At 39.0% G+C, this 13,819-nt stretch overlaps 1 protein-coding gene across 1 annotated transcript in view; it reads left to right on the top strand.

Annotated features, from left to right (window-relative positions):
• clcn1b (chloride channel, voltage-sensitive 1b) overlaps positions 1 to 13,819 on the top strand; it is a 30,592-nt gene that overhangs the window by 13,876 nt on the left and 2,897 nt on the right. The window contains 11 exon segments of the mRNA XM_073811652.1: positions 6,117 to 6,242; positions 6,370 to 6,454; positions 6,563 to 6,664; positions 6,784 to 6,868; positions 6,941 to 7,093; positions 7,242 to 7,311; positions 11,442 to 11,552; positions 11,666 to 11,879; positions 12,257 to 12,390; positions 13,197 to 13,378; positions 13,550 to 13,719. Of these exon segments, the coding sequence (XP_073667753.1) occupies positions 6,117 to 6,242; positions 6,370 to 6,454; positions 6,563 to 6,664; positions 6,784 to 6,868; positions 6,941 to 7,093; positions 7,242 to 7,311; positions 11,442 to 11,552; positions 11,666 to 11,879; positions 12,257 to 12,390; positions 13,197 to 13,378; positions 13,550 to 13,719 (1,432 nt within the window).

The following is a 13,819-nucleotide window of genomic DNA, read 5'->3' as shown; positions in this document are numbered from 1 at the left end:
CTCTTTAAAGTGCGTTTGTTTGGATTTTTTAAAAATTGTCAGTGCATGAATAATAATTCTCATAAGCATGAGTAACTCAAACGGTTTTTCTTATTAAAATGCTACAGGTAAAGAGCTTCAATGTTAAAATATAAAAATAAATCTTCATGTAAGCCATTCAGTACACTGTCAGAAATAAAGGTACAAAAGCTGTCACTGGGACGGTACCCTTTAAAAACGTCCCAATGTACACGTACTACTGAGGTGTTGTAGGTGTTTTATCTGTATTCTGTATTGTGAATGGACTTATTGGTGGGAATGATTATTGTACATTATTACACGGCTCTCTGGAATGCTTGATTCTGATTGGTCAGTTGAGACATTTGCAGGTTCGTTCTTTTCAAATAATAACCGTTCCAAAGTAATAACGCATAGCCGGTACTACTTGTACGAGTAAAATCCCTCCGCACCAATAAAGATCAATAAAGATTACTGTTTGGCGCCATCTTGTGACATACACTGGACAACCACGACAAGACACAGACAGCTTACTGAGACTGAACTTGACAAAATAGAGCATGACAGCTACGAAGCCAACACACAAAAAAATACAGAATGGGCATTAAAACTTCTCAAAGACTGGCTTAAAGAGAAAAAATGGAGACAGACAAATATGAAGCAGAGGATCTTAATAAGGTATTACGATCATTTTATGCATCTGTGCAAAGTTTCGCGGAAGGATAAAAATGTTAATTTAAAACAAATATGCCAATAAAATGTTTCAAATTCATATTCATGTCCGTTTTTTTTCTTATGTGACAAGTAGCCGTGTAATAAGCGGGATAATGTAGAGGCAGCCGGTAGTTATCTGGAAATAAGCCCCTTCAGTGTGATACAAGACCCTCCGCTTCGCGTCGGGTCCTGATCACACTGTCGGGGCTTATTTCCCGATAACTACCGGCTGCCTCTACATTATCCCTTACCTGTATTAACTTGTTGTCACTTTGCCGCTGTCCAGGGACTACAGATGAAAATTTGCTTAAAGCTATTTCTGGTCTGTGCAACACATTTGTTGTGCAATGTCCCTGTCAAATAAACAATAAATAAAATAAATACATAAATAGGTAATACAATTTTTCTCATTCGCCCTGGAGCATTTCTTTTTTAAGTATTTTTACAATTTGCTAAATAATGCGTGCATTTCTCAGAACAATTCGTACAAACTGCACAACATCATGGATGTCCTGCAAAAGCCCGTGACTCAAAATCCTAGGTTCATCTCTCATAAGTAAATTTTTACGTCATTCCCGTCAAAATGGCAAGTCCTTGTGTCATTGGTCATGAACAAGACTTGTGAATGTTTGTCAATTATATGTGTCAGTATTTTCTGATGTAAACTCAGAGCCTAACAGGGGGGCACGTGGCTTCCAACGGGGGGGTATGCAATAGCAACAATAACTTGCAAAAACAAGACATTAAAACAACAAATACAGTGCAAGCACACACTCATACAACACACTCATTTCCCGTATAAAGTGCAAAAGACCACAAACTATGCGCAAAACTATTTTGAACTTCGACCGCTGCGTGAGTGCAAGCTGAGCTCCGCTGCGCTCACGCTTTGCTCGACGCAACAACAAACCGCCCTCGCACGGTGCAAGCCATTGAGATGAATGGGTTTCATAGCGCAGTGCACACGTCCTAGCTTTAAAAAAGCCGCTTTACCATAATCACGTCGTAATGCTGTTAACGGTCTATAGCCACACTTCACATTTAAAGGAATAGTCTACCCTTTTGCCATATTAAACTATGTTATTACCTCAACCTAGACGAATTAATACATACCTATCTTTTTTCAATGTGAATGTGTTAGCATTTAGCCTAGCCCCATTCATTCCTATGGTACCAAAAAAAAGTTTTTTGTGGCACCATACTTACTGGTATAACTCCTCATGTAACAGTCTTTAAATAGGGAAAACATGGAAGTGTTTGGTGGCTTCCCTGTTTGGTTCCATAGGAATGAATGGGGCTAGGCTAAATGCTAACACATTCACGACGCGCTGTACAGTGCACGCATTGAAAAAAGATAGATATGTATTAATTTGTCTAAGTTGAGGTAATAACATAGTTTAATATGGCAAAATGGTAGACTATTCCTTTAAGCTTACGTTATTTAAAAAAAACGCTAACTTACCTTTAAAATAGCTGAAGACGGTGTATACGAACATTAAACTTCCTTAAAACAGGGTCCTGTAGATTTGTAAATTCCACCTCGACCTCTAATCTCTGAGTTTGAGCCAGTCTGTGTTTGCATGAAGTCAGATGAAGCAGGCAGTGCTGGTTCGTTCAAAATGTTCTAATATCCATATTTTACACGATCCATAAAATGGCGCGAAAAAACACGTTGCTAGTATCAAGTCACAAATATGCTAAAGACGTAAGACGGGTGAGACGCGGCAATACATCCAATCAGAGAAACTGATCTTGTCAGGAATCGGATACACAAAACACGAACCCAGATGCGGACGTAACAAAAAAGGAATTTATTACAAAAACAGGGGAAAAAACAGGAAAACAAAACCCACGAGGGGGCAAAACAAGACAAGGGCAACAACACTACACGAAACTGACACTAAACTAACAATACTAACATTAAACTTTTCAAACACAAAACAGATCAAGACTTAAATATACACAAAACTTACTGGAACCGACAGGGCAAGAAACAAGCATGGGACAAGGCATGAAACAAGACGAACGTGCACTGGACAACAAACACAAGGACTCTTAAATAGGGAGAAAGTAAATTACATACAGCTGAAAATAATCACGAGTAAGGGATCGGGGAAAAAGTGACGAGACCCGGGAAATGCGTGGTCGGAATAAACCAATACTACAACCACACATTTCCCACATAGAACATATGTACTGTCAGAACCCTGCCATGCTAAACTAGATCTAAATACCAACAGGATCCGGCAGGATTCTGACAGTACGCCCCCCTCCAAAAGGCGGCTACTAGACGCCTTCGAAGGGGGAACACTAAACATGGGACAAGACAGACTGCATACACGACATGATCCATGAAAACATAACAAAGACTAACAAGGGCAAACAGGCAATAACAACAGTGGGATTGGGGTGAGACAATAAAAATAATAAACAAGGGAGGGGGGGTGGGGGAACACAAAAGTTCATAGGGGGTGGTCCAGGGTGGGAGGGTGGGAAAGGAGTCTGGGTGAACTTGGGGAAAGTCCTGGAATGTTCATGGCCAAAAATTGCAAAATCTGGCTGGGGTTGCGCTGGTTGCGGCCACGGCTGGGGTTGCTCTGGCTGCGCACACGGCTGGGGTTGCGCTGGCTGCGCACACGGCTGGGGCTGCGCACACGGCTGGGGTTGCGCTGGCTGCGCACACGGCTGGGGTTGCGCTGGCTGCGCACACGGCTGGGGTTGCGCTGGCTGCGCACACGGCTGGGGCTGCGCACACGGCTGGGGTTGCGCTGGCTGCGCACACGGCTGGGGTTGCGCTGGCTGCGCACACGGCTGGGGTTGCGCTGGCTGCGCACACGGCTGGGGTTGCGCTGGCTGCGCACACGGCTGGGGTTGCGCTGGCTGCGCACACGGCTGGGGTTGCGCTGGCTGCGCACACGGCTGGGGTTGCGCTGGCGTCTGCGTCGAAGCCTCTGGGCGCTCTGGCATCTGCGTCGAAGCCTCTGGGCGCTCTGGCGTCTGCGTCGAAGCCTCTGGGCGCTCTGGAGGCTGCGTCGACGGCTCTGGGCGCTCTGGACGCTCTGGCGGCTGCGTCGACGGCTCTGGGCGCTCTGGTGGCTGGGTAAGATCCCCCTTCCTCCTGTTCTTCCTTCGAGGTCGCGGAGCAGAAAGTGGATGAGGTGGTGCTCTTAAGTCGGAGGAGGACCCCCCAGATGAAGACTCCCAGGAGATCCTCCTCTCACGCTTCCCTCGAAGGGACAGAGGCGGGGAGCGGCTCTCTGGAGCCGGAGGAGAGAGTTCAGGGTCGCCGAACCCCCACATCCCAACGGTCCTTCCCTCTCGGATGGACGAGAGTCGATGGGGTTCGGCGGTACGGTTCGGGTTCCGCCTGGTGTTGACCTCGGGTCCGCATACGAGCGGGTCAAAAAACTCGTAACCCGACTCGTATGCGGGGCGGCAACCCTTTCCCCGTCTCGCCAGGCGAGTACCGGTGAACATGTCCGCTGGGTTCTTTTCTGGCACGTTCGTTCGGTCAGGAATCGGATACACAAAACACGAACCCAGATGCGGACGTAACAAAAAAGGAATTTATATTTATATTCACATAGAACATATGTACTGTCAGAACCCTGCCATGCTAAACTAGATCTAAATACCAACAGGATCCGGCAGGATTCTGACAGTACTGTCAGAACCCTGCCATGCTAAACTAGATCTAAATACCAACAGGATCCGGCAGGATTCTGACAGATCTATTTTAAATAAAGAAAACATATATCAACTATATTTTCCTCATTTGATTACATTACAAGTCATTAAATGTTTAATTTATTTAAATTATTCTTGATATATATTAAATTAATAAAAAACTTTGTGGGGGAGCACAACAACCTGTTTGGGGGGGCACGGCCCGCGAATGCCCCCCCTTGACGCCGGCCCTGTGTAAACTGTGGATGAATTCACATTTTCACCTTTTTTTCTGTAAACAAATTATACACATTGTGATATTGATAATAAAATCATATTTTAGAGTACAAATGAAAAATATAAAAGTTAGAAAGGTTCACTATACACTGTAAGAAATTACAAAATTTCTTACAAGAATTTCAGCAGACTTGACAGCAATTTATCAATTCACTTCACATTTACAAAAGACTAAAAACTATGGAAAACATGCTTACAGTAACAGATTATTACACAAAGGTCAACAGTTTTGCATGACATTCCTTGTACGATGAATTCCTAAATGTTTTGAGGTGTAAAACTCTTTAACAGAAACCAGTTTATAATGTATTTTGATGAAAATTACAATGTAGCAAACAGCAGACAATTATACATAATCATCTGCATTATTGTACCAAGCATTTGCAAGGCGGCCAAAACAATGAGAATTTATTTTATTTATTTATTTAATCAGGGACAGTGCACATTAATAATACATAAATACGTTGCGTTCCTCTAAAAGAAAACGGTAATTGACCAAAGGTGTTTTTTCTGTATGGCACGTTACAATCACCTCTAAAACTGGCAAGTGTAAACCATCCTGTAATCTGATTTATATCATCCTTAAAAACAGTTAGAGCAAAACCATTTAAGATCATAAAAATAAGTACCAAATCAGCAAATTGAATTTAAATGTTCCCAACTTATAATAGAAAATTAAGTTAATATGCTACAATGGTGAACACTGATTGGTTTTTTATCCAAGACCTTGAGAGTTTGTTGTAAATAAATTCAAATGGTTTAAGAAAGAGTCCAGGTAGTCATGCAGTATGTGATGTGATATAATGAATGATCATTGAATTTAAAACTGCTGCTTCATTGGTCAAAGTATTTCTAATAAATCTGAAATTATTGCTTTTATGTTGTGCACAACTGACTTGATGATGTGGAGGTTGAACAAAGTGTTTTGAAAAATTAGCAACTGAGAAAAACTGTAATATGCAACCTTTATGTAAAAGGTAGCGACCCAGTGACAGCTTTTGTACTTATTTTCTGAGAGTGTACTGTAGGCTTCGTAGTGCTATTAAAAACAGTTTATTGGTTTACATGGAGTCAGTCTTTTTTAGTAGCAGTGTTTAGTGAATCAGAGTCATTACTAGTGCCTGAATTGATGTTTTAATGATAAACTAATTCACTTAGGACAGTAAGAAGTGAAATGTGACACAAGTTGCTTTATTTGTCAGAGGACCCCAGGCTCCAGCAATGGCAATGATGTTTTTATAATTGTGTTTGGTGCAGAAATTAAACACTTTAACTTCACCAAGAGAGACATTACTCTGTCTTATTGGTGTTTTTTGTCTCTAGTGCTTATATTGGAGTTTTGTTGTACTCTCATTTGCCCTCTCTGCTGTCTTTTAACTTTATTTCCTCTATTTTTATGCCCGGTCTCTCTCTTTCTCTCTCTCTCTCTCTCTCTCTCTCAGGTGTGTTGTTTAGTATTGAGGTCACGTCGACGTATTTCGCAGTGAGGAATTACTGGAGAGGATATTTTGCCGCCACGTTCAGTGCCTTCATATTCAGAGTACTGTCAGTGTGGAACAAAGATTCTGGTGGGCCTGAGACGTAAACACACACTAGCATAAACAATAAATGAATAAAAAATTAATTTCAAGTCAAGCAACACCCAAAAATAAAACGAAATACTGATGCTAAAATGCTTTTGTTTGTTTTCTGCAGTCACGATAACAGCGTTGTTTCGTACAAACTTCCGTATGGACTTTCCTTTTGACCTGCAGGAACTGCCAGCTTTTGCAATCATCGGGTGTGTGCGATTCTGTGTATGCATTTGTATAAATGTATACATTATATCTGTTTTTATATAAAATAGTAGTATTAAATGTTTTATTTGGCTAAATGTTTGTGTTTGTAGGATCTCGTGTGGGTTTTTAGGAGCGTTCTTCGTCTATCTAAACAGACAAGTTGTCCTGATCATGAGAAGGCCGATGGCTCTCACGCGCTTTCTCACAAAACAGCAAGTCATCAAATGCACATTAATAACTCATTTATTATTATGTTATTACACCTATTGTTATGCATCACAGTGGTAATACATTTTTATGTTGATGTCCGTGTGTGTTTGTTTTGCTGTAGTCGGTTGATTTATCCCGGTGTGGTGACACTGATTATAGCCTCTTTCACTTTTCCTCCGGGTTTTGGACAGTTTATGGCTGGAGAGGTGTGTATTTATTTAATCTGGTTGGGAGCATGTGGAGTATTTAAGGTTGAAGGTTTTTCTTTTGTCGCACAGCTAATGCCCAGAGAATGCATTAATTCGCTGTTTGATAACTTCACCTGGACGAAGATCGTAGATTCCGCTCCGCCCGGACTGGGACGATCTGCTGCCTGGCTCCACCCACAAGTCAGCGTCTTTGTCATCCTTCTACTGTTCTTTGTCATGAAGGTGCTTCTTCATCTTATGTTCATTTTATGCATTGTCTGCTATATAATGTAATATAATAATTTAATGTAGTATAATCTCTTTTCACGTGCTGTATGATGTAAAAGAGAAATTTTGCAGTGGAAATACTGACTTTCTTCTCCTTTGACAGTTTTGGATGTCTGCAGTCTCTACAACAATGCCAGTCCCTTCTGGAGCTTTCATGCCTGTTTTTATCTTAGGTCAGCCATTTGTTTTTTTAAAGCGGAAGTCCACCCTAAAACAACATGCTCCAACACTATATTTCATCACATATATGTAGTTGATTTTGATGGCATCAAATGTACTAACTCCATATAACAAATTAAAGTTTTGAGGAAAAATGCACGACTACATATTCTTAACATTCTAAATGGGGGCGGGTCTTGAGGCGAGATGATTGACAGTAGATGATAAAGTTCTTTGATTGACAGCTGCACAGGATGAGCTAACGTTAGCTTGAGTTGCTCGTGTTCATAATAACAATAACATAATAATAACTTTCTACGTAGTATGTTTACCGTAGTTACACAAAACAAGCTACAACTAAGCCAAAATATGTTTTAGATATTTTTACCATTTTACGTTACCTGAGTCTGTGAAAAAACTGGGCTGAAAAACAGTATTCGAAATCTTCCTGATGAAAGTGCTGGCTGCATATTCAAATTTTCGAGTAATCTGTTAGTGCTGCGTCAGCTGAGGGTCGCGTTGATGTAAACAATAAAAACATACTGCACAGTTTCTAGTCATATTTTATCAAGGGTTTTGGTGATTTCCACTTCAGAGACAGTAAAAGCGGAGTTACTGTTTGTTTGGGTTCATCTGCCGGCCAGGGACGTGCACAGACATTTTGAGGGGCAGGGGCTCAAGTGAAATAAAGGGCACTTCTCATAATTATGTATAAAAAAGTATATATATTAATGCAATTCTGACTTCCTTTTTAAAAAAATATTAAAAAGTTAATTAATTTTATCTTCCTCAAACTCACGCAATTGTTTTCTTTTCAAAAGATGTCTACAAAATAATCAGTTGTTCACACAGACACCATGGTCTCCTTAGTAGTCTAGGTTTATAGAGCAGGAAAGGAAGCCATTACACAATGTGCATGTTTTGAAAACATTAAATTACACATTAATTACAAATTTGTTAAAATGCTAAAAACAAAGTTGTGACTGCTGAGTTAGCGCTACATGCCAATAAATGCTATATCATATGCTAGCGTTTAGCTGATTAGTTGTTAGTTGTTACTCAAAATGTATTTTTGTCTGATAAGGGCTCAAAATATAAGGTCTGTTTACTAATGTGAGCTTCTGGCATGAGCCTCAGAGCAGAGCTCAACATTATTATTCATGACCCTTTCAAATAGGGCAAAAATAGACAATTTCATTCAAATGACAAATTCTAGGGTTGTAAATGGACATGTAAAAACGTTTCTGGATAATTTTTGCACTTAATAAATTATCAAATAACAATTTAACATATAATGACAACACATCCTATGGCACCTTTAATCTTAGGTTTCATATTTATTAGGGTTACACATGTCAGAAACAACAAATATAGATTAGGCCTATCTTATTTGTATTTTATATTTTACTTTTTTGTGATGTCAGTGAAAATTCAGACTGGGCAAGTAAAATATTGAACCATCAGATTTCTTCCCAATCTACTCCAGCACTCCAGTAAAACACATTATACTTATTTATAACAGCCATTACAAAAAACGCAAACAAAAAAGCTTACTACTGTAGTAAGCAATTGTATTATTGTTTGTGCTTTATTATTTTATGAGCAGTCTGTTTAAACTACATACACTACACTGTTACAAGTTTGCAACTCTTCAGGTTAATATGGGATTGCCATGGAAAACAATGTCCCTGAATCGTTATGTGTAACAATGTGTCCCATATTTTGTGCATAAAACTGTTAATATAAGAATGCTTTCTTCCTCACACACTTACCGGTAGCTGCCTGCATAATCATGGGCGGGACTCATCTGTTAACCGTTTGTGTGCCACAAATAGCGCTATTTTTCTTTATATAAGAGTTTAAATCTCATTTAAATGATTTCTGAATAAATTCATGTTAAATTAAATAAGCAACAAGTAAAAAACACAAGAAACAGACAGACATCAGTTGCTATATGAATAAAGATCATATTATTATTATTTTTTTTAAAGCACCCCAGAAAAAAAGGGCACTTTCTCTCCAGGAATAAAAAGGGCAGGTGCTCAAGCCCCCTTTGATGTCTATGTGTGCATGTGCCTGCTGCCGGCTAACTTCAAGTTGACTTGAGAGCAGGTTGAGCAGTAAAAGAAGTTATTAGGCTTGTTCAACTTCATGCGGCGGTGCAAAAATCGACAGTCGGATGACGTGAAAGTACTGCGAAAGTACTGTGAGAGCGATTCACCGTCACCGATTCACGTCACCGTCCCATAAAAGGGACATTTGAATCATTTTGATGTACATTTTAATCTAGGCATGATAAACTATGTATCGTTGGAAAGGTCTAAGCCTCTAGAATAAATATTTCAACAGTGTTTTATAAAATAAATTATAGAGGGAGAGTAAGCATGTGCCTCAAAATATTGATAGTCCTGCCAGCAGGACACCTACTTGTACTTTGGTGTTTTACATGTAAATTCTTATATAATCATGACAAACAATATATCATTGGAAAGCTCTTAGTTTTCATATGAAATCACAATTTTGGGAAAATTATGCGTAGTGAGAGTCAGCTTATAAAATGCCACAGGCCCACATGCAGGCCCACATTGTTTTTTTTTACATATTTATAGCACTAAAACCCTGTTCTAAACAATCTTGACAAACTATATATATCGTTAGAAATCTCCAAGAGTGTAGTTTTCATATATCATCACCATTTGGGGAAAATAATGTACTAAGAGTTTTTTGTTACATGACCCTGTCCCCCATAGGAATGCATTTTAATTATTATTTATTCATAACACTATTATAAATCTTCAAAAATGTTGACAAGCCATGTATTATTGGGAATCTAAGAATTTTATAAGTAGTTTTTATAAGTTAAAACCTTGAAGTAGTAATAATAATAATGCAGTGAGTAATTTATTAATTTGTGACAAGAGTATGCAGCAAACGTTGACACCTAGTGGTCGTTGCTGGTAAAACCACTAAAAGTGTTTTTTTTTGCGATTTTAACTTAAAATTTGGATCACAATCATTTGAGACTTTTGGATCACAACCAGTTGAAACTTGTAACTTTATGTTTTTAGCATTTTGTTTTTAAAATATAAAATACATACTTTATTGCATTATTATTTTTTAAATAAATAAAAAAATCAGTGAAAATAAAGTGAGTTATACTTATTTGAAGGTGCACATATTTTGCAAAATGTTTCACCCCACATTCCAAAAAGGTGGTGACAATTAAGAAGGTTAGAAAGGTGCTTCATAATGCCATAAAATAAACCTTTTTTGTTTAAATGGTTTTAAAAAGATTCTTTAAAAGATACCCAGGGTTCTCCAGGGTTAAAGGAAAAAACATCGTTTTTCAATACTATGTTCTTACTTCAAGTTAGATGAATTAATACATACCTATCTTTTTTCAATGCATGGACTTAATCTTTGTATAGCGCGTCGTGAATGTGTTAGCATTTAGCCTAGCCCCATTCATTCCTTAGGATCCAAACAGGGATGAATTTAGAAGCCACCAAACACTTCCATGTTTTCTCTATTTTAAAACTGTTACATGAGAAGTTAGACAAGTAAGTATGGTGGCACAAAATAAAACGTGCTGATTTTTAAGTGGATAAAAAGTGAGAATGAGAAGTGAGTGAGAAGAGCACTTAGTTTGCAGCACTTCGACCTCAGCGCGCAGTAACATTATCACTCCTGACTACACCCCTTCTCGCTCAAACTTCCGTCAATATTACTGCTTCCGAGGTGGAAGTGAAATAGGGAAAACATGGAAGTGTTTGGTGGCTTCTAAATCCATCTCTGTTTGGATCCTAAGGAATGAATGGGGCTAGGCTAAATGCTAACACATTCAGACATGCTGTACAAAGATTAAGTGCACGCATTGAATAAAGATAAGTATGTATTAATTCATCTAAGTTGAAGTAAGAACATAGTAAAATATTGAAAAAATGTGGTGTTTTTCTTTAAGATGATAAAAATGTAAAAAAAAAGATTGTTCTAAGAACCTTTGACTGAATGATTCTTTAAAGAGCCAAAATGGTTCTTCTATGACATCACTGTGAAGAACCTTTCAAGCACCTCTATGTTTAAGAACATATATATTCATGTTAATTATAATGTGAGCATAATCATAAGTTTCTGAACCAAGCAGGTGCAGCATTCGGACGTTTGGTGGGCGAGATCATGGCCACACTTTTTCCGGATGGGATTCTGTTCGATGGGATCGTGTATCAAATCCTGCCTGGAGGCTACGCAGTGATTGGTCTGAAAATTTCTGCATTCTGTCAATCTTTTGCAACTTTGACATGTGTTACAGTATTTCAAATGTCATCTATTTCCACTTATCGCCAAACTTTCCCGTCTTTTGACCTCCAGGGGCAGCAGCCATGACCGGGGCAGTCACACACACAGTTTCCACAGCTGTGATTTGTTTTGAGCTAACAGGGCAAATTTCACACATTCTGCCCATGATGGTGGCTGTGATTCTGGCCAACATGGTGGCTCAGGGTCTGCAGCCTTCTCTTTATGACTCCATCATTCAGGTGAAGAAACTGCCCTATCTCCCTGAGCTGGGAATTGGACACATCAGGTACTCTTCCCAGATCACTGTCTGAGTTGATTAAAGTATCTTTAAACTAATTTCCCTGCAAAATTATTACTGCCCAGTAAAAAAAAGATAAAATAATGAAACTTTTGGCTCCTGAAATTAATTATATGAAAATCTCAAATGCAAAACCCTCTATGTGCGTCTGACAAGACTCTTAATGGATTCTGCCAACAAACTAGTATTTCTGAATGACCTGAGGCCAGGATTAAGCAGATTTTAAGCAAAAGTGTTTGATGAATGTAAAAAACGGGCTGACAGCATTCGTTTAATATTTCATTTTTGACGAAAGTGGCATTTAGAGGCATTTGCATCTGAGCTCCTCATATGTTTCTGTCTTTCTCTCTTTCTTTGCATGGCAGTAAATATAATATCTTTGTGGAGAACATCATGGTGAAGAAAATGAAGTTTCTGTCACCTCAGTCCACATACAGAGAACTGAGGGATCTCCTGGAGTCAACGTCCCTCAAAACCATCCCACTCGTCGACTCCAAAGGTCTGTGACTGAGTTGAACGTTTAAAGGGATAGTTCGGCCAAAAATGATATTAAACCCATGATTTACTCACCCCCAAGCTGTCCGAGTTGCATATGTCCATCATTTTTCAGACTAATACATTTTCAGATATTTAAGATAATGTTTTAGATCTCTCAGTTAATCAAATGTAAAGTTATGGGGTCCACGTCCTTCAAGTACAAAAAATGTGCATCCATCCTTCACAAAATAAATCCAAATGGCTCCACGATAATAAACAAAGGCCTTCTGAGGGTAATCCGCGCTGTTTTGTTGTAGAAATATCCTTATTTAAAACTTCATAAATGAAAATAACTAGTTTCCAGTAACGCCACCAGCCATAGTGATGAAACCACTGATCTATATAAATGAATGGAGTGCGATCGACGTCACAAAACTGTGAAGCCACCACGCCGCCATGTTGGTATACCCAAACGTTCTATTAAATCAATGGACGCGATCAGATTTTAATGATAAAACATCACTTTATTAGTCTCTGTTTTTATATCTGAAGTCTCCCTTACATTATTACAACTCAAACGTCCCAAGCATGTAAATAGTTATTTACTGAAAGTTGTACATTTTGCGTTTTAATCAGTTATTATACATTCATCTTTATTACAGTATCAGATCAGCAGACAGACCGAAGCATATTTAGTATTAATGACAAACGTGCTCATTCTAAAATCTTTTTTTCAAATTTTAAGAAATGTGCCACTGTAAATACATCCACAAAATAAATTTATGGTGGCCCCTTTTTAAAAGATGTCAATCATTTCCCCACTCTCAGAGTCAATGATTCTTTTGGGATCCATTGAGAGATGTGAACTTCAGGCAGCCGTTGATTGGTGGCTGTCAGCAGAGAGGCGGGTTTATAACTCTGCTGAGGGCGTGCCCGGCCCAGGGTCACAGGTCAGCTGGGAGGCCTTCCCTTTTGTGGATGAGGAAGCTGGAGAGGAAAATGGAGAGAAGGTGAGACAGCCATTAAATGCTCTTGTACTGTATGATATATTATGCTCAGAGGCATCTCTGATGTGACATCAATAAGCAGCAGTTTATGCAAAGTAAAAGTTTTTTTCTCCTGAAAATCAAGCACATTATGTCAGTACACTAATCTTACGCTGTAACTAAAATGATTAACAGGCTAACCCAGTCTCCGAGGAGTGTAACGGCCCACTGGGGTCCACTAAAACCACAGACATCTCCTCTAATCACACCACAACTGGTGAGTTCATATTGTTGCCTGGCAGCAAGCTTGTTTTGAAAGATTATAGCTGACTGAGATCCAATTCTACACCCAAACATCCTAACTTTATTTGATCAAATAATTTCAAATACCAGTTTGAGCTGCTAAATTATAAATGTTTGTTTTACATGTTTAGTGATTTACTGTTCTTTAAATTGTAACAGGTG

The sequence above is a fragment of the Paramisgurnus dabryanus genome, chromosome 13 (assembly GCF_030506205.2).
Source record: "Paramisgurnus dabryanus chromosome 13, PD_genome_1.1, whole genome shotgun sequence".
NCBI lineage: Eukaryota > Metazoa > Chordata > Actinopteri > Cypriniformes > Cobitidae > Paramisgurnus > Paramisgurnus dabryanus.
Note: the sequence above shows the minus strand (reverse complement) of the source record. Positions and strands in the feature narration are given on the sequence as shown.